Source organism: Rhincodon typus, chromosome 2 (genome assembly GCF_021869965.1).
Source record: "Rhincodon typus isolate 14 chromosome 2, sRhiTyp1.1, whole genome shotgun sequence".
In the NCBI taxonomy this organism is placed as follows: domain Eukaryota; kingdom Metazoa; phylum Chordata; class Chondrichthyes; order Orectolobiformes; family Rhincodontidae; genus Rhincodon; species Rhincodon typus.
The window spans coordinates 117,192,865-117,217,423 of NC_063333.1; the positions used below are offsets into that span (position 1 = coordinate 117,192,865).

A 24,559-nucleotide genomic window follows, 5' to 3' on the forward strand; every position below is an offset into this window, starting at 1 on the left:
TGGCATTAACATTTCAGGTTGCTAACCTTTAATCAATTAGTGATGTGCAATGGGTTTGAAGCAAATGCAGAGACTCAAAGCAGGAACTAGGGCTTAGGCCTGCAAAAGGGCAGAGGACAGTGGAGATGAAATAGTGTAATATTCCCACAGAGGATAAACCCTGATGAAGCTTTTACCTGGTAGCTTTGTTACTTGACCTAGATGGAGGCAGGCAACTGATGGCCAAGATGCTGTTGCCATGACCCTCTTTTATACTCTCCTACACATGCTGGCCTGCTTCCAGGGAGCAAGGGTAAAATGCAAACAACTCCAATCATAGTCATAGTTTCATGTATTGCAGTAACCCTTTTCCTCCTCCTCTGGATTGAAGTTGACTTGTTTCCACTCCAATTCAGTGGGTTCTGAGATAAGTGCCAAATCTGATGCGGACCTGTAGAGACTCTGCAGGGCTATTGGTATCTGAAGGATTGGCAGATAAGGTGTTGAACAATTGTGCACTCTCTCTAACACTTCAACTCTATTCCCAATGAAGGCGTGTTTGGTGCCTTTCAAATGAACCTTCTCCATTTTGGTGGCCTCAAGTCAGGAACTCTCATGGGTTGATGGGGATTCTTCGTCTCTTCAGAGATGTTTTGAAGACAACCCTTAACGCATCCACACTGTTGTTCTGGGAGTCTCCTGCCATGGCCAAGTCCGAAGTAGATCAGTTCCTTCAGGAGTCTGGTGTCAAGTGCATGAACGATTATGTCTCGACCAGCGAAACTGATTTCGTGTGATTCTAACCTCAATACTTGGCATGTTAGAGTCTGCAAGGAAGCAGCTGTTGGACTGATTTTCTTCCAAATGGGTTTGCAGCATTCTGTGAAGGAACTGCTGATGGTACTTCTGTAGTGTTGCAAGTTTTCCAAGTCCTTGAAGCATATCAGAACATAGGGATCTCTTGTGACCTTAGTATTAGGTTTGACATTCTTGACCCAAAATACTCTTCCTCACCCAGCCAAACTGTGAGCAGGACACTTGAGGCAATGGTGAGTTTTATTGTCTGTCTACCTTCATCAAGGGGAGACTCCCCAGAAATGTGAATTAGTGCAGGATCTCACTGTTCATCCTAATTCATTTTGGTGTCATTTGCAATTCTTCAAAATGTCCTTTCCAGCAAGCACTGACTGCCTTGATGTTGAGTTTCCTTCCATGGTTAGGCTGTCAGTGGGGTTGGCACTTGAATGCTTGGCCCACAGATCATCTTGACAGAAGCAACCGCACATGTATTTCTTTGGTATTTGCGAATTGTTGGATTTCCCGTGGTCTTTCTACTTATCATTTGTTCTGTATGCCATGAGGTTTATGCTGTATTACTGCCTTCAGCGGCTTATAGGACTGTTCCTTCTATCTTGACTATTGTAAAATTTCCAGTCTGTGAAAACTTTGCACTTGCATTTGATTATGTCCTATATCGCTTGGCCCTTTTTAACAGAGAGCACTGATTCTTACGCCAGTGCTTGTTATGGTGGACATTTGGGTCAACCAGGTACTATGCATACTCTAGCTCCTGATGACCAGCAATGTGGTATTGACAATGATGGGCCCCTTTGAGGGCTTTGATGTTAATTTTTTTGTGTGGCATTAATTTTGCTGCTTCCTTTGTTTTGCCAGGCTGATTGAATGGTAGATTAGACAAGGTGATAATTGGTTCAGCACCAGTTGTAGCGCAATTGAAATGTACCTCTCTGCAGTCCTTTGTTGGATTCCTTGATGTAGTTGAGCAAGTGCTAGTGTTTGACAGTGGGTGGTGCCACGGGATTTTGTGCTTGTCTCATTTGCGGAACAGTTGTTGGTTATGACAAGAGTGAGTTCTCAATATTTTGTCAGGAGGAGGACTCCGTTAGAGATGGGATTCCCAATCCTTCCTTGCCAGAGTTCTTCTCGAACATGCTTTGAAATCCCCAAGGAGGATCAGTTTGACGCCTGCCGGGACCAGGACTAGAGATTGCTCAAATTCAGTGTAGAACCCCTCCTGGGTCTCATCTGTAGCTTCAAGTGTAGCAACACGTGCAGTAATGGAATTTAGGATATGGGTCGGCATGGACGAATTGGACCAAAGGGTCTGTTTCCATGCTGTACATCTCTGACATTGACTGACCATGACATGCTAATTCTTCATTAGGGTGAACTGGGCAGTCACAAGGCATTGTTTATCTTACTGAGGTCCCAGACAAGGTCATTTTTGATGTTGAAGCTCACCCCAAGGAGGCATGATTCGCTTTGGAAAACTCCACTGGAAAATGGACATCCTCTGCCTTATTAATACACATTGGTCTTCTGAACATTTTGTCTCATTCAAGACGGCAACATCGATGTTGAGGGATTTCCAAGTAATGACTATGGTGTAGTGCTCAGGTCTGTTACAGTTTGGATTATCTGTGAACATATTGACATCCCAGATCCCGAGCTGAATTTTGATGAGTGGTACTTGATTGTTCATGGTTTTATTTTCATGTGGAGCAGTCAATGTACATCAGTCACTATATTGTTACAATAGGATATTCTGAGATGACAAACAAGCATGGTGTGAGACGTTAACATAATAAGTTCATTGTACACCGGTGTGTGTATGTGACTCTATGGGCAGGACAGACAGCAGCTGAAAAATCAGTAGTCATACCCAGACTCAGCAGGAGACTGATTACAGTCTCTCAATCATTCCAGTGCAGGGTTGGGGAAGGACAATACATTGACCTGAGATGCTTTAAATATCACACTTATCAGATACCTGCACAAGCTAATGCTCAAGGAGAATTCACTATATGACAGCAATGCAATGAAACTGCTATCCAGTTTGCGGCAAAATTCAACGTAATTTCAGTCATGAATGTCACTTTAATTGTGACATATTGCAAATTAAACAATTCTATCAGTGTGAAGGGGGCTGATATTAATGTGTTGCCAAAAATGGTAATCTGAAGAATTAGGCATGCTGACACTGAAATGCATGGTGATAGGGTTGAGAAAAGTTATGTGATATCTACAGAACCTTCATCGAATTATCAGCCAGTTGGCAAATCATGTATGATTGAGCTGGATATCAATTGTATTTTAATATGTGTCAATCAAATCTTGGCTTTCACAGGACGACCTCAGTGCTGGAAAGGTCCAAAAAATGAAAGAGCGATTTATGTCAGCTTATGATGTCACTGCTGATGGAAGGCTGCAAATCCAGGAGGTAATTGCATGTTACTAACTTTAAGTTTGTGTCTGTACAATGCATGTCTTGCAGCTAAGTTATGAGGATTTTGTTTGTATTTCCTTGAGTACAGAGCATGCTAGTATGATTTGGTTTAGGATGATTAAAGCAGCTGGTAGAGTAAATAGTAAGAAATTATTTCCTCCTGTGGTGAAGTCAGCACAAAAAGGCAGAACCTTAAAACTGGAGTGAAGCCATTGAGGGCTGATGCCAGGAAGCATTTTTTCACCCAAAAAGTCATGGGAATCTGGTGTGATCGCACTCACAAGCCTGTTGAGGCTTGGTCAATTCAATATTTCAAAACTTGGACTGAGATTTCTCTTTGGATTTTGATCCAAAGTAGGTAATTGATTAATGGAACAGGTGTGAGAGGCTGAATGGCTTATATATTTTCTTCTGTTGCGAAAAACAAGTTTCACTATCATCAGCCATTGTACAATATTAAATCATTCTAAAGAAACTTAAGAAATTTCCATGTTGTTTGTCTTTGCTGTACTACTTGAGCATGTTTTATAGGACTTGAATGGTGAGAGTTCATGACAGGATAACAAATTTATTGAGGAATTACTTGATCCTTACTTGAAAGAGTTAAATTAACATCAATAATGCAGTCATTCCTCTTGAGTTGTTTTCCATGTTAATATTGAATGTGTTCATCACATCAGTTCAGAGTGTGGTAGAATACAGTTCTGCTGATGCAGATGGCCTAAGTACCTCATGGATGCCCACTCTTGAGTTGCTAGATCTTTTCAAAATCTATCCCATTTAACTCGGTGACCGTGCCACTCAACTCAATAGAAGTAATCCTCATTGTGAAGGCAGGACTTCAGCTACACAGTGGTTGTTCTTACCAACACTCTCATGGACAGATGCATCTACTGCAGGTAGATTGGTGAAGCTCAAGTATGTTTTTCCCTCTTGGACTTCCTCACTAAAAGCTATAGGCCCAAACCACGACCTACGTCCTTGAGGCCTTGCTCGGTTTTGTCAGTATTAATGCTACCAAGCCACATAATGCAATGGATTCTGAAATCCCCCAACCTAGAGTATGTTTTGTGCCCTCACCACCACAATGGTGTTCAACATGGAGATGAACGATTTAATCAGCCAAAGGGGGTCACTAGGTGGTAATCAGTAGGAGGTTTACATGCCCATGTTTGATGTAATGTGACCTCAATGGGTCCAGAGTCAATGTTGAGGACTGCAGGGGCAACTCCTTCCCAACTGTATTCCTCTAGTGGATCTGTTTTTGTCGGTGGTATAGGACATACTCAGGAATGGTGGCGATAGTCTCTGGGACATTGATCTTGTGAAAATGACTATGTCAGACTGTTGCTTTAACAGTGTGGAACAGATCTTTCCATTTTGGCACACACCACCGGCTGTTACTAAGGAGGATTTTATCGGGTCAACAGGGCTGCGTGTGCCATAGTCATACTCGATGCCAGATGATCCATCTGGTTTCATTTCTTTTATCAGATTTTGTGCAAGTTAGATACAACTGAGTGCTTTGCTAGGCCATTTCAGAGAAAACTTAAGAGTCATGTGTAAGCCAGCTAAGGTGAATATGGCAAACATCAGTGAACTTCACTCAATCTAGTCCACTGCATTCACTGCTCACAACGTGGTCTCCTCTACATTGGGGAAATGAAGCATATACTGGGTGACCGCTTCACAGAACATCTATGTTCTGTCCACAAAAAAGACCGAGCTTCCAGTTCCCTGCCACTTCAACACACTACAAAGGTCTCAGGCTTGCTGCATTGTTCCAGTGAAACTCAGTGCAAGCTGGAAGAACAGCATCTCATTTTCCGTTTAAGAACTCTACAGCCATCTGGACTCTATATAGAGTTCAAGACAACAAGGTGCAGAGCTGGATGAACACAGCAGGCCAAGCAGCATCATAGGAGCAGAAAGGCTTCGACAACTTTAGGGTTTCAGCTGTCCCATATCCTTACCCCTATCCCCCACATACCAGGCCTTGTTATCACATCATCTGCTATTTACATGCAACTCATTGTTAGTGACTAACAGTCTCCATGAATAGCTATCACCCTCCCAGCCTGATCATTATCCAGTCCTTTGTCTGTCCAACTGTTCTCTCTCTTTGGGCTCTATCCCCACCTATTGTTTACTCCTTATCCCCTTACTCCTTACCCCCTCCCCCCCCATAAAAACCGTAATTTTCCTAGCTACCATCAGTTCTGAGGAAGGGCCACTGGATCCGAAACGTTAACTTCTGGTTTCTCTCCACAGTTGCTGTCAGACTTGCTCAGCTTTTCCAGCAATTTCTGTTTTTGTTTGATTTCTAGCATCCGTAGTTCTTTCAGTTTTGATTAGTGAAACAGATTCTTGTTGATGTCCATTGGCAAAGGTTTTATGGTCACCATAAAACTAGATATTATTTTCAGATTTATTAATTTACTTAAAATCTCGACAGGATTTGAACCCATATCCCCAGAGTACGAGCCTGGATCTCTGGATTACTAGCCCAGTAGTAACAACCCAGCACCACCACCAATGTTCCCTCAAATTTTCTTTCCGGCTGCATGAACCTCTGAGGTCTGTGTGCTGTAGTATCTTCTAGAACTGGAAGTCAGTGTTGTTATTGGCGTACTGACACTGCTGTTCATGCGACCTTGGAGTGGCTGCACAAGTGCAAAGCTTAGAGCAAATGTTGACCCATCTCCGTATGTCATTAAATTGGTGCCTTTTTACTTTAAGGGCTGGCAGGGCTATCATGTTACAGAAAGGTAAATGAGCTTTTACCACAGATTGAAATTGACAGGTACATTTTTGTGGCTATCACAGGGACATGGCTGCAAGAGGATCAAGGCTTAGAATTAAATATCCAAGGATACACATCCTATTGAAAAGGCAGGCAGATGGACAGAAGGGGCCAGCTTTGTTAGTAAGAAGTGATGTAGAGTAGGAAGGCATAGAATCTGTGTGGGTAGAATTGAGGTATCATGAAGCTGTAAAGACCTGATGGGAGTTGTGTACAGGCCTCCTAGCAATAGTCCAGATGTGCGGAAGAAAATAGATCGGGTGATAGAAAAAAAAACCATAAGGAATACACTATTATAATAATCGTTGGGGACTTCAATATGCAGGTGGACTGGGAAAATCAGGTTGGTAGCAGATCTCAAGAAAAGGAATTCATAGAATGTCTATGAGATTGCTTTTTGGTGCAGCTCATGGTAGAGCCCACTAGGGAACAGACAGTTCTAGATTTGGTGATGTATAATGAGGCAGACTTGATTATGGAGCTTAAGGTGAAGGAACCCTTCAGGGACAGTGACCATAATATGGTAGTTTTCACCTTGCAGTTTGAGAGGGAGAAGCTGGAATCAGATGTAATGGTATTGGCCAGAGTTGATTGGAAGGGCAGCAGAGCAGTAGTGGTAGGAGTTTCTGGGGTTAATTCAGGAGGCACAGCAGAAGTTCATCCCAGGGAAGAAGAAAATATATTAAGAGACGAGGCAACCATGGCTGATTAGGGAAGTTGGCAATAGCATGAAAGGAAAAGAAATAGCTTACAGTGTGAAGATTTATGGGAAGCCAGAGGATTGGGAAACCTTTTAAAAACTAGCAGAGGATAAATAAAAAAAAAAAGCAGTAATGGGGAAGATGATGAAATATGAGTGTAAGCTAGCTAGTAATATAAAAGAAGTTTGCAAGGGTATTTTCAGATATATAAAAAGGTAGGGGAGAGGCAAGAGTGATCATTGGACCACTGAAAAATGAGGATGGAGAAGTAGTAATGGGGGGATGGGGAGGTGGGGAAGAGAACAAACAAATGGTGGAGGAATGGAGCAGTTACTTAGCATATTCACAGTGGAAGACACCAGTAGCATACCAGAACTTCAGAGATTCATAGAGCAGAGGTGAGTGTAGTGACCATCACCAAGGAGAAGGTACTGGGGAAGCTGAGATGTCTGAAGATGGATAAATCACCTGAACCAGATGGACTACACCTTGGAGTTCTGAAGGAGATAGCTGAAGAGATTGTGGAGGTATTGATGGTGATTTTTCAGGAATCATTAGAGTCAGAGAGGGTCCCAGAGGATTAGAAACTTCCTAATGTAAAACTCCTGTTTAAGAAAAGAGGGAGTGGAAGACAGGAAGTAATAGGTCGGTTAGCCTGACCTAGGTTGTTGGTAAGATTTTAGAGTACATTATTAAAGGATAAGATTACGGAATACTAGGAAATGCACGATAAAACAGGGCTGAGTCAACATGGCTCCGTCAAGGGGAGATCAAGCCTGATAAATCTGTTAGAATTTTTTGAGGTGGTAACAAGCAAGTTAGACAAAGGAGAGTCAGTGCATGTGATCAATTTGGATTTCTAGAAAGGCTTTGACAAGGTACTGCACAGAGGGCGGGTAAATAAGATAAGGGCCCAAGGTATTGGGGCAAAGTACTTGCATGGAGAGAGGATTAGTTGACTGGCAGAAAACAGAGTGGAGCAAAGGGATCATTTTAGGATGGCAGCTGGTGACTAGTGCAGTTCTGAAGAAGTCGATGTTGGGACTGCAACTATTCATGCTATACATTAACGATCTGGATGAAGGAACTGAGGGTTTGTTGCTAAGTTTACAAATGACATAAAGACAGGTGGAGGGACGGGTAGTGATGAGGAAGCAGGGAGGATACAGAAGGACTTGGACGGACAGGCCAGGAGAGTGGGCAAAGAAGTGGCAGATGGGATACAATGTCGGAAAATGTGAGGCTATGCACTTTGGTGGGTGGAATAAAGGCATAGACTATTTTCAAAAAGGGAAAAAGCTTTGAAAATCTGAACCACAAAAGGACGGGGGAGTCCTAGTTCAGTATTCTCTTCAGGTTAACATGCATGTTCAGTTGGCAGTTAGGAAGGCAAATGAAATGTTAATATTCAGTTCAAGAGGGCTAGAATACAAGAGCAGAGATATGTACTGCTGAGGCTGTACAACTCTGGTCAGACTGCATTTGGAATATTATGAGTAGTTTTGAGCCCCGCATTTAAGGAAGCATGTGCTTGCATTGGAAGGGGTCCAGGGGAGGTTTTCAAGATTGATTACTGGAATGAAGGGGTTGTCATTTGAGGAACAGTTGAGAACTTTGGATCTGTACTCAATGGAGTTTAGAAGAATGAGGAAGTGTGGGGATTTCACTGAAACTTACAGAATACTGAGAGGCCTGGACTGAGTAGATATGGACAAGATGTTTTCACTAGAGAAACTAGGACCTGAGGGCACAGCATCAGAGTGAAGGGATAACCCTTTAGACCTGAGATGAGGGGGAATTTCTTCAGCAGAGGGTGGTAAATCTGTGGAACTGATTGTTGCAGAAGGCGGTGGAGGCCAAGTCATTGAATGTATTTAAAACAGAGATAATTTCTTGATTCGTAAGGAGATCAAAGGTTATGGGGTGGAAAAAACAATCAGCGACAATCGAATGTGGAGCAGACTTGATGGGCTGAATGGCCTAATACTGCTCCTATATCTTATGGATATGATAATAATGGAGCATATTGCAGTAACATTTCCATTTTATTTCAGTGTTCATTTTCTTCTACCTTTTCTGTGAGGAATCTTACCTGAATTTCAGGTTCAAAAACAGCCAATTACCATTTGCAGTCTATAAATATTACTGTACCTAGATGGTCACAAACGTTTCTGGGCTATATAACAATGATGTTGTAACATGTATTGCTTATGACTTGCCAGTAAAGCTGGGTTGTTGTCGGCTTGGATGAACGGTTTCAGTTGATCAAGCAGCTGCTGAAACAAAGCACTGCTGAGATGTAGAAAATTGATTTTCTTTGAGTATAGCCTCTTAGTGGGTAACATTGTATCCCATGACAACAACGGACAAGCGAACATAGACATCACAGCAGGTGATCTGGTTCACAGAATGCTTTGCATGGGTAAACCAATTCACGTATGGTGAAGAGCAAATAACAGGACTTTATTGCATTCATTTATTTTTTGTTATCTTTAATAGAGAAATTCATTGATCTCTGTCTTGAATATACTCAATATGTAAGGGACACGTCAACCATACAGTGTCATTCCCCACTGCCCTTAAGGACTCTGATGCCAGACATCAGTCTTGGCGTCCATTTCTATATTAGTCATTCAGTATTTTGGCATCTAGATCTGCAAGTGTGCATGCAGCACAAACAATCTACGAATGCAAAGTGTTCCGAAAGTTGGAAATCTAAGATTAAAGCAAAGTGCTGAATTTAGTCAGCAGGTCAGATGATAGTTGTAGAGAGAAAAATGGAGTTAACATTTCAGATAGAGGATCTTCCATTAGCAGAGAGAAAACTTAATGGCCCAAACCTTCCAAACGGTGTTGGAATTCCTATTCTCTATCTAGATCGGCCATAAAGTTATATACTTAGCCTCTAACTTCCAATGCAAGATCCTTTTTGCAGTGCAGCAATCCTCGCAGGAACCAGTGTAAAGATCTTTATGAAAGCCACACTCCCTTTCTTGGCACCAGCTGCCATATTCTAGTAAGTAAACACCGTTTATAAGTCCCAGAACCTCTCTGAGAAGCTAGGGAAAGAAGACAAGTGTGTAGTGTATGGGGATTAGAGTAGCAAGTTGGTGAATGGGGGGTGGGGGGGATCATTGAAGGTTCTGATTGAGGAGCATTGCAGGGTGTCCAGTAGGGAGTTGGGGTCAGTACCAGGTACCCAGGAGTTAGAACTGGTTTCAGTCTATCACATTTCTTGGATAACTATACAGATTATCAAGTCCAATACCTATGACCAACTCAAAGTTGGAAACTTTCTCAAAGGGTTCCAAACACTGTAAATGTCTATCAAACATCATGGGTAATTCCATAACATAAATGCATTGGGAACCTCCAAGGGGTACCCAATGTACGTCTTTCAGGGTAGAACCATCCAGTCTCCAACCATCTGGAAACTGGAGTATCTGGGCGAGTCGGTTCTAAGCAGGTGAAAAGGGGAAGGGTGAGGAAAAGAACAAAAAGGGAACTCTGATAGATTGGAAGGTAGGAGAGATGAAATGACTCTATTGGGTTGGGATGCAAGGCCCAAGGGAGTGGGACACGTAAAGAAACAAAATATCTGAGGTATAAATGGCAGAATGATGAACAGCTGACATCTGAGAGTGAACAAAAGGGGAAACAAAATGTGTCAGATATTGCAGCCAGAAATTGTTGAACTCCTCATTGTCCAGGAGGCTGTAAGATGCCTGACTAAAGAGAAGATGCTGTTCGTCAGGTTTGCACTGAGCTTTATTGGATGACTGCAGATGGCTGAAGACTGAGGTTAGCATGAGAGCTCTGTGGAGAATTAAAATGACAGTAGTTCTGCAAGCTGGTCACCCAATAGGAGCTTGATCTCCCCAGTGTGGAGCAGACCATATTAGGCTCATTCAATACAAAAAAAATCTAAATTGGAAGAAGTGCATATAAGTCACGGTCACCTGGATGGAGAGTTTGGGGCCTCGAACAGGGAGGTCTTTCACTACGACACAAGCACACAAAGCTGCCAATATAGTTTTAACAATAAAACAAGACTTAGTGCAAAAAAGTGAATAAAATAAACCAAACCAAACCAAATCAAGCAATCTAAACATAACTGCATGAAAGATTTCAAGCCACATGACAGAACAAGATACCATCTATTCCCCAACACCACCACTTTACAATAATAAAAGTAAAATACAGCAGATTCTGGATATCTGAAACAAAAACAGAAACTGCCGAAGAAACTCAACTTCAGTGGAGATAGGAACAGAGTTAACATTCAGGTTCAATGAATCATCTTTGGAACGAAGAAGAGGAGTCATTGGACTCAAAATTAATTTGTTTCTTCCTCAACTATCATTTACGGTTACTCAAAAAAATAAAAGAAATTTCCCTTCCTGGTCAAATCTGTAGGTTTAATTTAACTGCTTTTTCCTCGACAAAGAACAATACAGCACAAGAACAGGCCCTTCGGTCTTCCAAGCCTATGCAGACACATTTTATCTTTCCTTACTAAAACTGTCTTCACTTACAGGATCTGAATCTCTCTATTTCATTCCTGATCATGTATTTGCCCAGGTGCTTCTTGAAAGCTGCTATTGTGTCTGCTCTCACCACCACCTCTGGCAGCACGTTCCAGGCACTCACCACCCTTTGTGAGAAAAACTTGCCTCGCGCATCTCTTTTATACTTGCCCCCGCCCCCACACCTTGAACCTGTGTCCCCTAGTAATTGACCCCTCCATCCTGGAGAAAAAGCCTCCTACTTTCCACTGTATCCATGCCATTCACAATTTTACAAACTTCTTTCAGGTCACTCCTCAACTTCCTGCATTTCAGTGAAAACAAACCTAGTCTATCCAGTCTTTCTTTATAGCTAAAACCCCCATACCTTTTCTTTACCCTCTCCAAAATATCCACATTCTTCTGGTAGTGTGGTGACAAGAACTGCATGCAATATTCCAAGTGTGGCCTAGCTAAAGTTTTATAAAGTTGCAGCATAACATGCCAGTCCTTGTACTCAATGCCTCTTCCAACGGAGGCAAGCGTGCCATAGGCCATTTTTACTACCTTATCTATCTGCACTGCCACCTTCAGTGAACTGCAGATCTGCACATCCAGATCACTCTGCGTATCAGTACTCCTAACAGTTCGGCCATTCACTGTGTAATTTCCACCTGTACGTAACCTTCCACAATGCATCATTTCACATTTGTCTGGATTAAACTTCATCTATCATTTTTCTGCCCATGCCTCCAACTGATCTATATCCTGCTGTATCCTGACAGTCGTCCTCACTATCTGCAACTCCACCAATCCTGTATCACCTGCAAATTTAGTAATTAGACCAGCCACATTTTCATCCAAATCATTTATGTAGACCATAAACAGTAGAGGTCCCAGCATCGATCCCAAAACAACACTACTAGTCACAACCCTCCATTCCGAAAAGCATCCTTCCACTGCTATCCTCTGTTTCCTATGACTAAACCAATTCTGTATCCATCTTGCCAGCTCACCCCTGATACCATGTGACTTCACCTTTTCTACCAGTCTGCCATGAGGGACCTTGTCAGATGCTTTACTACAGTCCATGTAAACAATGTCAATCACTTTCCCTCAATCATCAGTTCCTGTCCTTTTGAGCTGTAGTCTTTTCCTTGAATCCACATACATCCTGAGATCCAAGACCTTCTCAGTTTTAAATTAAAAAAAGAATGTCTAACTATACACTCCTGCTCTGAAAGTTTCACAAACTACGCTCTTTTACTGACATAATGTATTTCCTAAACTACTGTCAGCAATCTCCTTTATTTTGGAGACTGTAGTGACATCTGACTTAATTCAGTTCTGCCTCAACTGCCCTATAGCTAATCAATCTGAGTTTTAGTAAGCGAAAATCAATCCTTGATTATTCTAAACCTAAAAGAAAGCTAATTTTTTAATGTCTTCTCTCCTGTCATAAATCCTCACAATATAAACAAACTTCAATTAACATGCCAGGAAAAACATACTTATTTACAATCCAGAAAGACTGACCTAGACTGACAGTCCCATCTTTTGGCAGGATCCAGCTAGGAAAAGAACAGCAGAGAGCATATACAGCATACTAGCCATCAGGCCCAGTCTATATGCAAATATTTCTGCTCCATTTCAGCCACCTCCCCTATTTCCTTATTTAATTGTATCACCACAACCCTTGACTCCCTTTTCCGTCATATCCTTATCTAGAGTCCCCTTAATTGCATTTCTGCTGTTTGCTTCAACTTTTGTCTGATAGTGAATTTCACATTTTCATCACACTCTGGGTAAATACTTCTGAATACTTGCGAATTTTTATTCCTCGGTGACCACCTAATATTGATTATCTCTAGTTTTATTCCTCTTCAGAAGTGGAAATACACAATCTTGGAGAGTGCACTATTGAAACCTTTCACAACTTTAAAGACCTTTATTCGGACACCCTTCAATTTTCTCTTTTCAAGGGAAAAGAGACTATGGTATTCATCTTACCCTTATAAGTATCACCTTACACTCTTATTTCATCCTTATAAATCCTCTTTGTATCCTTTCAGTGCCTTTAATATTGTTTTATATTCTAGAGACCAAAACAGTACACACCGCTCCAAGTGTAGTCTATCCATGATTTGAGATAAGTTTAGCATAACTCCTCCACTGTTCACTTCTGTCCTGCTAGAAACATTTACACTTGGTTTGCTTTTTATATGGCCATCTTAACCTCTGAATAAAAACACTAAGTGTTGGAAAATACTCAGTTCACAACCTGAAACATTGCACTCAATTTTCTCACTTTTGGGAGAGTGTCTTTTTAAGTGAAATTCATGGCTGGCGGTCCGCAATAGCACATGCCAACTTTCCACAACCAGACCTCTGTTCTTCACGTCTCAATTATGGAGCGCCTCTCGGGTGCTCAGCTGATGCAGTCATGTGACAAAATAGGCAGAAGTGCTTACATACACACTCCCACCATGTGTAACCTTCAATCCCATCATGACACTTTATATTGTCCACTTGTGGATGTTTAAATTTAGAATTAATTTGTATAGGTTATTATTACGATTTTGTTTGAATGATGAGAGCATTTTTTTGAAGTTCACTGGGAGTTTTTGTCAAAGGTAAAGACATAGCTTGAGTTTGCTTTCTTTATGCAAGTACAGAACAGAAACCAAAACATACATGGAGAATATCATGATTAGAGGTAGAGGTAAAGACAATTTACTCAGCAATGAAAGATTTGATTATAGGGGCTTAATCTAATGCAAAGTAAAATTTCTAACCAACTAGACCAGTTTCTGCAATCCTTTTACAATTACTGATGTATAAGGTGATGATTCTGAAGGGGGTTCACACTAAGGCAGCATGGTGGCTCAGTGGTTAGCGCTGCTGCCTCACAGTGCCAGGGACCCGGGTTTGATTTCACCCTCGGGTGACTGTTTGTGTGGAGTTTGTACATTCTCCCCATGTGTGTCGGTTTCCTCCGGGTGCTCCAGTTTCGTCCCACAGTCCAAAGATGTGCAGGCTAGGTGGATTGGCCATACTAAATTGCCTGTAGTGTTGAGGGATGTGTAGATTAGGTGGGTTATAGGGGGATGGGTCTAGGTGGGATGCTGTGAGGGTCAGTATGGACTTGTTGGGTCGAAGGGCCTGTTTCCACACTGTAGGGATTCTATGATAATGTTACATTGGCTCCTCTATTGTACTGACATCACACACTTAACAGGTGGAGGCAAGATGTTCCACTCTAGTTTTCAGAAGGAGCAGGTTTGTCAGTTCTAACTCCCTAAGCTCCTAATAATTATGCTTGACCAGAAATAGGTGTACTTCTATCTTGCAATAAACCTTTTGTTTATCTAAGAGCAGTGCCTCTTTTGTAGATATTTTATGGTCTTTCTACCATTAATCCCTGAATAGACCCAAGACAAAACAACATCAAAGGATTGGTGGCAGTGAACTATCTGAAGCAACCCTGACCCAATACCACATACTGGTAGAGGTAGCAAATGCTACACTGTACCAAGAGTGGTTATCAGGGAAAATACCATATGGTTGCAGAAATGTGAATCTGACACCCATCACAAGAAAAAATACAGAAGAAAAGGAAGAAAACCACTCTAAAACTAAGTGCATTGTATTTTTTTTTTTAAAAATGCAGTCAGTCAGCTACTGAAATGTAATTATCAATATACAGCGTGATAGCATCAGCCAAATATCAAAAAGACAAGCTCAGCTCTCTAAAGACAAGACTTCATTCTGAAACTAGTAGGAAATACTGGGACAGAAGTCGAGATGGGCAGAAGAGAGAAAAGCCAGTCACGTTTGGGAAATACAGGGGGTTCTGCTGTAACACGTGTTCTGGCAATGCAAATTGGCTATACTGCAAGTGACGAACAGGGGAATGCTATTTCTAAAACACAAACTTATGTTGGCTATAACGCGATTCGATTGATTCCACCCTTTCTTCTTCAACCCATGGACCAGGGTGCAATAACAGCTTTTAAAGCTTATTATTTAAGGCGCACATTTAAAGAGGCTGATTGCAGCCACTGTGCGGGATAAGGACAATATTCTTCCGTTTTGGAAGAGCTTTAACATCAAGAATGCAATTGAGATTATCATGGAGGCCTGAGATGATGTCAGTAAGGACTGCTTGCATGCAGTTTGGCAGAAGCTTCTCCCAGATGGTTTTAAAATCTTGAAAAACTTTGATCGGTCAGAGGAGCTCCCAAGAATCAAAGAACATTGTGTTGATCTTGCAAAGCAAGTTGGATTTGAAGAAGTGGAGAGTGAGGAGGTTGAAGAGCTGCTTGAGTCCCACTGTGAATAAGGTTTTATTTGGCACCCTATGAACAGCTTCAAGAAAGAAGAAAAAGGGCAAAGCAGCAAAAACCGGATGTCTTTTTTAAGCCAACCCCCAACAAACAGTCAGAAGACAATGAACCACAGCCATCCACTTCTGTATTAACTACTTTTTGCCGTAACCCTGCAACCACAACCCTGCACCTGAAGATGATGATGACGACGATGACCTTCAGCCCCTGAAATAACAACAGAGCAATCTCAAAACCACCTTCCCCCATCAAGGCATCTTGACATTTTTCTCAAGATGTTAAATTTACTTTTATTTCATTATTAGATAGGAATTAAATATTTATTCAAATTGTGCTATCCTTTGTGTTAAGGCCTCAGTGATATTTTTTATGGTGGTCTGCCCCAACCCTGCTTTTCCCAAAGGTTCTGTTACTTCTATAGCGCCATTTTATGTAACACAATGTTGAGCAGGAATGCAGCTATCACATTAAAGCAGAACTGACTGTACAGAAGCCTTGGTGAAGGTGCTGTCTATGAGGAGCAACCAAAGGCAAAATTAGGTGAAAAATTATACAAAGACCAGAAAGGAAAGGCAAAGAGTACAAAAAAGAGAGTTCTCACCCCTCAGAACAAGCATAGCTACCATTAACAATCAGCTCATGTGATGGTGCTGCAGCAAGGAACAGTGAAAGGGCCAGAAAAGAAATTTTGTCTGGGGCTAAAGATTGGGAAAGTCCTCAAATTATTTCTGCTTAAACTAAGTAAGTTCAAAGAATCTAGTGAAAGTCTATCAGAAGAACAAAAGTCAGGAAAAATTTAGATTTAAAAGCACAAGAACTCATTAACTAAGCCATGATTTCAGCAGGAAGATTTAAGAGATCAGGGAAGGGAATAGTTACAGCAGCAGGTAAATAAATTGTATGTGAATTACATTCTCACTTCAAACAGTTTAAGTGCAGTGAGTACTATTCTACTTCACTGTGTTCTTAAAGTAGCTGCTCACTGGGGTCAGGCTGCAATTATGCTATAACTGAACTAAAATAAATTCTCACCAATGCCACAGACAAAATGCAAAACGTGCATAACAGAGCAGACTAATTTTGGCATGCAAACTCTGCTGTTGTGAATTATTTGTTATTGACCTTATGAATGTAAAATTATGTCACAAATGCACAAGTCCGTGCTACCACCAGCATAACTCCACTCAGTGGTCAATATTTTTAAATTGAAGACGATGATAATGACCAGCCTAACAGCCACCAGCTGTACTAAAGAATACCCAAACATTCAGATTATTCTGATCCATATTAAATTCTGAGGTCACATGTTTAGTGTCAATCAGAATAATAGAGCATAGAAAGACGCAATATTGCCCATCGGGCTTGTGCAACATGCAAAAAACATTAAGCTGTTTTCGTGAGATTAGTTGTAATGTTTACCAATGTTAAATGTTAAGTGATGTAAAACTGATCTTCTAGCTCAAGCACAGAATCCAATTTCTAGACTCCTTTGTTTATAAAAATATATAGAGAACCTGTGGTCTGACATTTAATCATCTAATTCTGCAGTTGGCAAATATGATCCTGCCTGAAGATGAAAACTTTCTTCTTCTGTTCCGACGTGAGACTCCATTGGACAATAGTGTGGATTTCATGCGGGTATGTAAGCAGCCTTTGGGTTAGAAGTGGAGGCTGATAATTCATATCTCACACATCTCATAATAAACTGTGGGACAAAACTCTTATGCATAATTTATTCAGGCATTGAGCTAACAAATGCTGCAAGACTCTTCACTAATTTATTACTTTAGAGCAGAGACTAATTTTCTTTTGAACAGGCTCACCTCAGGGCCATACTTTCTTAGAACAAAGAACTAGCTTTTAGACTATGAAACATTCATGTAGCCCCCATCTGAACCTTTTCCAATGTCGCTAAAACACCACCAAATGGATGTATCAGAGCCAGACATCATAATATACATGTGGTTTGATCAGTTACAAAATGATGTCCCTTGATTGATATTCTACAGTTCTATTCATATATCCCACTACCTTGTTCGTTTAACTAATGTTTCGGTGCATTGGTCATGAAGCTCCAATGATCTGTACAAAAAGACCAAAATCTTTTTCTCAGTTGATTCATTTCAGTATTGTTACTTATAAAATATGAATGTATTTTATGTTGATCCAACGAACATGTGTGAGACTACGTTTATTGAAGTCACATACTATAGCCCACTTCCCTAGCAAATCTTTATGAATGTTATTGCACTGTTCTACCATGTAAAATCTTGCACAGTCATTGGTATCATCTGCAAACTTTCTACACCTGAAACACTTTAACCATCTGTAAAAGATAGTGAAGCGTAGAAGTTTGAAGACCAATCCATGGGCAACAGCAGCAGTTAACACATTTCCAAGCTGAGCCACATTTGTCAATTGCAGCATTTTAGTAAAAGGATTGGAGTTAATTCCTCAAAATTCCGTTGATCTTACTTGTCTTGGAATGAGTTTTGTCCAATCTTTGGTGACTTATGAAATCATTTAGAAATTTTAGTCTGCCATGTCTGTGTCCAAACAATTGATGCACTTGTACCATTTGTGTCTGTTATAGTGAGACACGTATATTAATCTGCAATGTAACTTCTGCCAGTCAGAAACAGCAAATAACTATGGTATCCTATATATGAGCAAAATGCAGAAAGCCCAGCAGGAAGTGAACTTGCGTAGACATTGGTGAAGACAGAATAAAGTTTGATTCTAATTCCACTCCAACCCTGCCCCACATCCCATGCTGAACAATTAAGTATTTGGTGTCCCTGAAGCTATTCAAATTGTGGCCTAGAAATCCAAGCACAAAATACAATACCTGTCTAAATGGCGAGATTGATTACACCCTGGGCCACTTGTAAGTGGAAAGAGCAAACCTCACACAAATCCAGACTGAATGCGGGCTGCTGCAAGATAAGGCAAGTGAAGATGGGCAAATATTAATCACCAGGCTAGTGTCAGGGAGAATTAGGTGTGGAGATTTGGGGATCATTACATGGACTGTGGCGGCATCAGTTAGTGAGGTTGTCATGTTGGAGGGAATCAGTGACTGGTAGAGAGCAGGTAAGTGATCTTTCAGTGTGAGGTTATGAGAAATGTTCCTGCTCTTCCCAGCTTTACAATTGTATAAGTATTAATTCCATCTTGCTTCTTGGAGCCACCTTATGCTGTGTGACTTAGACTCTGTAGGACTATTTTTTTTTCCCCCAAGTACACATTGGCAGTTGGGAAGTTTGCCCATTGGTTTCATATTGATCAATGATGCAAAATATGACCGAGGCTCCTAGCTGGCAGGGTAACTTCATTAAATCAACCACTTAATTTCATATACTTATAAGGTTTGCCTTGAAGATTGATGACATTTTGAAATGGAAACATTACTCTGACGCAAAGAATTTTCAGCCCAAGGTTGCAATAAAGGGGGAGACAATTTGAAAAAGTGATGAAGGATCAATAGAAGGCAAAAAAAAAATCATAAAGACTGAGGTAAAAGAAAGCTATTTTGGATAAATCAGGTTATCAGATAAGAACAAAAGAAGTTCTTCAAAGTTTCTACTTTAATGCCCCAAATATTGGGGAATCAGTGGGAGTAGATGATGATCAAGAGTATTCTGTGCTATGTCCTGACCGTGAACATCTTAAAGGTTACCAATGACCAGAAATTTAACTGGACCAGCCATATAAATACTTTGATTAGAAGAGCAGGTCAGAGGCTATGAATTCTTGATGTGTGGCCCTTCATCTATAAATCATTTGTCAGGATGGCTGCAGCTGTAACCATACTCTAGAAGCTCAACATCCATCCAGGACAAAGAATCTTGCTTTTATAGCACCCCAGCTACCACAAAGAACATTCACACCTTCCCATTGTCAGTTCACCAATTATGCACTGCAGCAACCTGCCAAAATTTCTTCGACAAAACTGTAACTCAGCCACCTAGAACAAGGGCAGCAGGTATACATGAACAGTACAACCTGCAAATAACCCTCCAAGTTGCTCAGCAGCATGACTTAGAAATACAGATTATCTTTATTCCTTCATCAGTGGGTCAAAGTACTAGAACTTCCTACCTTACACAAATTTGAGTGTACCTGGCAGGGAGAGGACCGCAGGGGTTCAAGAATGCGATTGGTCCATCACCATCTTTTCTCGAAGTGAAAAGAATGGGCAGCCAATTCTGGCTTTGCCAGTGATGTCCGCATCCCATTGATGAACAAAACAAAAAAAAAAAAAACTCACACCAGTATTTGAAGAAGTGGAGAACATTCTCCAATACTTATCCCTGAAACAGCGCGATTATTTTCACATTGTTTTTTATGGGAACTTGCTGAACAAAAAGAGTCTGCCATTATTTTCGATATTACAACAGTACTGCTCTGTTGGATTTTGAACGTCCTGAGGTCATGAAAGTGCTTTATAAAGATGTCTATTTTTTAAACCACCTATCATGAGTTGCATGAACTACACTTTGGTATACAAAGTTGTACTGGAAAAAATCAAAACATGCAAGGTCAATGAACCCAGATTCTGATTTCTGCCATACTACAAAAGACCCAAACTAACTGAAATTGTTTTCAGTAGTGATCTGTCCAATCTTGATTTAAGGTTGTTTCATTCAATGTTTTGTTTATTCAATCCTTTTTAAGTGCTGAAGACTTACTATGTTGTTCTAATCATTTTACTTGGCTCAAATTACTAAATTTTGACAAAAAATAATTTCATTCTATCAATAGTTGTTGAGACGCATCTTGAGAAATTTGAAGATTTCAATCAAACATACTAGTGAGTTTTGAAGTCATTGGTGGTTGAAATAATAATTGGACCAACAATTAAGATATAATTGTAATGGAAGTCGATGCTTAATGGATGATACATGAACCCTGCTTTGTGCACCTACCGCAAGAATATAAATATGATTGGTGTTGGAGTTTCCAAAACAATTAATTCCACTGTTGTCCTTTTCAGATCTGGCGTAAATATGATGAAGACAGCAGTGGATATATTTCAGCCACTGAACTCCGAGTAAGTCACATCTTTTGAGTAAGCACAGGTGTTATTCAAGTGATAGCATGATATCTGTGACATTCTCCACTGGCAATGATTTTTTTTTATTAATTGGCTAATTAGTGGCTTGAGGACAGGTTCTCAAAACTGGATAGCCAATAGAAAGGGATTTAGGTCTGATTAAAGAGAGAAATGCCCTATCTATTTTAAAAACTTCAAATCAGAAATGGCCTCACCAGCCAGGCTAAGATGGTGATGGGGATCGTCCCCAGGGTATTTGTAGCTGGAGCCATGGCCAGTCAGGCAAGAGTCTTGTATGCTAACTCACTGGCCCTCTGCTGGGAGGCCTCCAGGCAGCTAGCCTAGTTTCTGACAGCTTGGACAATCCGTAACCCATCTGAAAATTCCAATCAGCCTCGACAATAGGCCTAAATACAGCATTAACCCTGCTCAATTATCTACCCCTCTTGCAGGTGGTAATGGTTCGGGGGTGGGATTGTGCTAAAAAACCAGCACACCTGCCAACAGCATGTATGCTGCTTTCACACTCTCCCACTGTGACCCTGACATAGCCATATCTTCCCCTCTGTCCCCAAAATTAGATAACTTGTGATTCACAAAATGTACAGAAAAAGAGCCCTTTCGACCTACTCCAGCTGTGCCTCAGTTATGGTACTTTTTTTTTTAGAAATGAGCACGTTGTGAGTTCAAGCCCCCACATTCACCTTCCTAAACCCCCGCATTGGAGAATTTTTACACCAAATGTAATTTGACATTACAGTACAGTCCTGAAAGACCACTGCACCAGAGGTTCTATCTTTCAGAAGAAAAGTTAAACCGAGGCTTCATCTGTTTTCAGGATCACTTGGCCCAGTTTTGACGATGACCAGAGTGTCCTCCCATTGCTGGCCAATATTTATCTCTCAAGCAACATCACATGATAATACTATGTAGCGATTTGCACATTGTTAAATTTGAGATCTTCCTGTGCAAAAATTGAGTGCCATTTCTTACATTACAACAAAAAAGCAGTTCAGAATTAGTGAATTATCTGTAAGAAAATTTGGGACATTAAAGATCATTAAAATGTTTGTAGTCATTGACCTTTCAGAATTTAATTTAATGGCTGCTTTACTTTTTAAAATTATAAATGCTAAACAAGTAATAAATGTCTGATTGAGTTTGGTATTTTAAAAAAAAACAAACTTGTTCAAATTTAGAGTTTTAAATTTGTTTCAGCACTACTGTACTTCTGTATAACTTGTTACAGTAACACTCCTCTAATTCTCAGTTTTATGACTATTCATTTTATAACAGTATAATATGTTGCAAAGTTAGGAACCTATTGAGTTGAATCTTGTGGTCTGTATATTATGCATCCTCTAGAATTCCCAATATCAGTCATTATGTTGGATTAATAGTCAATACATAGCGTTTATGGTCAGGTTGTAGGCTTTATGCTCAATGTATTGTACTTATAATGATTGCTTAGAGTTTGTGGTCAACATACAAGTTTATAGTCGATGTGGAAGTGTTACAGGTCAGTGCGCAGAGTTTAGGGACAGGGCAGGAGATGTGTGACTCAGAGCATTGGGTATATGTCCCAGGGTCACAGAACTATTACAGTGCAGAAGGAAACTATTCTCTAAATGACCATTTTGTTAAGTGCAATTCTCCTGTCTTCTCCCTATAAATCCTACATAGTGCTTTGTTTCAAATAGAAGGCTATTCTCACTCAAATGCTTCAATTGAACCTACCTCCACCACACACTCGGGCAGTGCAATCCACTTGCTATATGACCATTTCTCCTGTTTAACACTGGGGCAGTGCCCTATAATTTGGCCCTTGTTATTCTCAAATATTCCTCCCCCCCAAAAGTTGGACGCGGTGTCCCAATTTACCTGACTTTCAGACCAAGGTTGATACAAAGTACGGATCAGGTTCTTACAAGAATTAGAACACGCATTATTATTTATTACAAGTAATTAGACTATTGCTACAGGTAAGAGATGTAAACCATTGGCATATAACACTACTAGACTAAACTCTAATGTCCTCACATTATCCCCTTACATGCAGACCCAAGACAAGTAAATAAGAAAAATAGATTTTTGACAGAGATAGCAAAACTGGAAAGTCAATTTAGTAGTCTTTGCTTTCCAGTTTTGATATTGAGGTGATCCTTCTTAGCCTGCCTAAATACCTTATTCAGATGTCTTTCTGTAGTTTGTAAGAAGTACAAAGTGACTGATAGATTCACTTGGAAAATGTCTCATCAGTTCAAAACCTTACAGGCACTGCAGCAGGAAAAGCAACTGGGTTTTTTTCAGGCTTAAACTGAGGATTTGATTGTGGAGAATAGGCAGCTTCTGGACTGGGAGAAGATCTGCACACTTCTTTCCTCTCTCTCTCTCTCTGTCTATCTGTATCTCCCTAACTTATTTCCAGATCCCAGCTGCTCAACCACCTGAGAACCAATTACACAGTTGTCAGTAAGGAAAAGGTCTCTGTCATTGATAACTGTCAGTAATCAACTTCTTATTGCCAACACAAACTACATTGGTGCACACCCTCTGCCCCTGATTGCCTGCAATGTGATGTCAATTACTGCTTGTTTAAACAGTTCTTTACAATCCCTATCAGGTTACTTGCTTGCAACCTCTATTTCAAACCCTGGTTTTCAAAACATTTTCTTATTTCAGTCCACAGTTCTTAAAAATGCAAAAAACACAAATCATGGTTCTTATACTTGTATTGCTTTTGCTTATTTTGCCAATTACTTTAAATCAGTGCATTCTAATAGTAAAAAATGTTAAAATAGCAGAATGTTCTCTCTTTATGGGTTCTGGAGATGTTCTTATTTGTTGCGTAGAATCCCTTTTCTGCCTGAGCTACATATTCCAGGTTCAGATCTTACTGTGTATACACAATGGCAGAAGACAGGTGTGTGGTTTAATCAAGCTTCTTTCCGGAGAATAATCAGTTTCTACAAGTACACTCACTAGTCCAACAGTTGGCCTTCACATCTACAAAAGTCCATTCTTGGGTGCTTAATCTGCCAAGCAAGACCTACTTCTTCACACCTTCAGTGGCTGACCAGACCATTCCTTCGAACTGCTGTTGTTTTTATTGTGAAGTATGTCCCTCGTGCCAATGGTCTCATCCACTTTAGGAAGTCAAACAATCATGACAGTCGTATTTATCCAATCACCTCTCAACTGGGATTATTGCAAGGTAGTTGTTGTATTTGCCTTTGCGCCTGCTCATCTAATGGGCCTTCTCCCACTTTAAACCACCATTTATTATTCAAAGTTTTCTTAAAAGTCTCACCTGTTATTTTGAGGTTCAGACAAAGAATAATAAATTCTTCCAAATTTTCGAAAAAGGAAAGCAATTCTTTTTAGTCCTTGTCTAACTACAGTAGCAATCATAAGCTGACCATTGTATATTTCTTCAGTCATTGTCGCCTTCCTCCCTTTAGCTTCCCTTTATTCATTCCCTTCACATGGGATTGCCATGAGTATATGAGTACAAAACCACTACAAAACACAAGCAGAAATTAGCACATATAACACTAGTGCTAAAAACTAATTACTATAAACATTAAGAAAAGGAATTTAAAATCTATATAAAAATAAGAAAGGGGTTGATCTTAGAATTCAATATTTATCCGATGATTGATTTTTATTTTTTATATCCTTTTTAACAGTCCTCCCCAGTTGAGCTTCTGTCCAGATCTGAGAGCAAATGACGATTTAATCCAACAGTTTACAATGGGATACTATGTTATTTCAATTTAAAGGAATTGCCTGAATATTTCTGATGTAGTTACTATACAACTGAAATAAATCGATTTTATCCTTTTTCTGACAAAATGGCTTAAATGTAACACAATTTACTAATTCAGCAAATTAGTCAGGAAGAGTAGTAATGTCATTGATT

General features: G+C 40.3%; 1 protein-coding gene across 1 annotated transcript in view; it reads left to right on the plus strand.

Moving 5' to 3' along the window:
• scgn (secretagogin, EF-hand calcium binding protein) overlaps positions 1-24,559 on the plus strand; it is a 57,603-nt gene that overhangs the window by 15,183 nt on the left and 17,861 nt on the right. Inside the window, exons 3-5 of the mRNA XM_020533137.2 lie at positions 3,128-3,220; positions 17,130-17,219; positions 20,578-20,634. Coding sequence (XP_020388726.1) covers positions 3,128-3,220; positions 17,130-17,219; positions 20,578-20,634 — 240 coding nt within the window. The remainder of the gene's footprint in view (positions 1-3,127; positions 3,221-17,129; positions 17,220-20,577; positions 20,635-24,559) is intronic.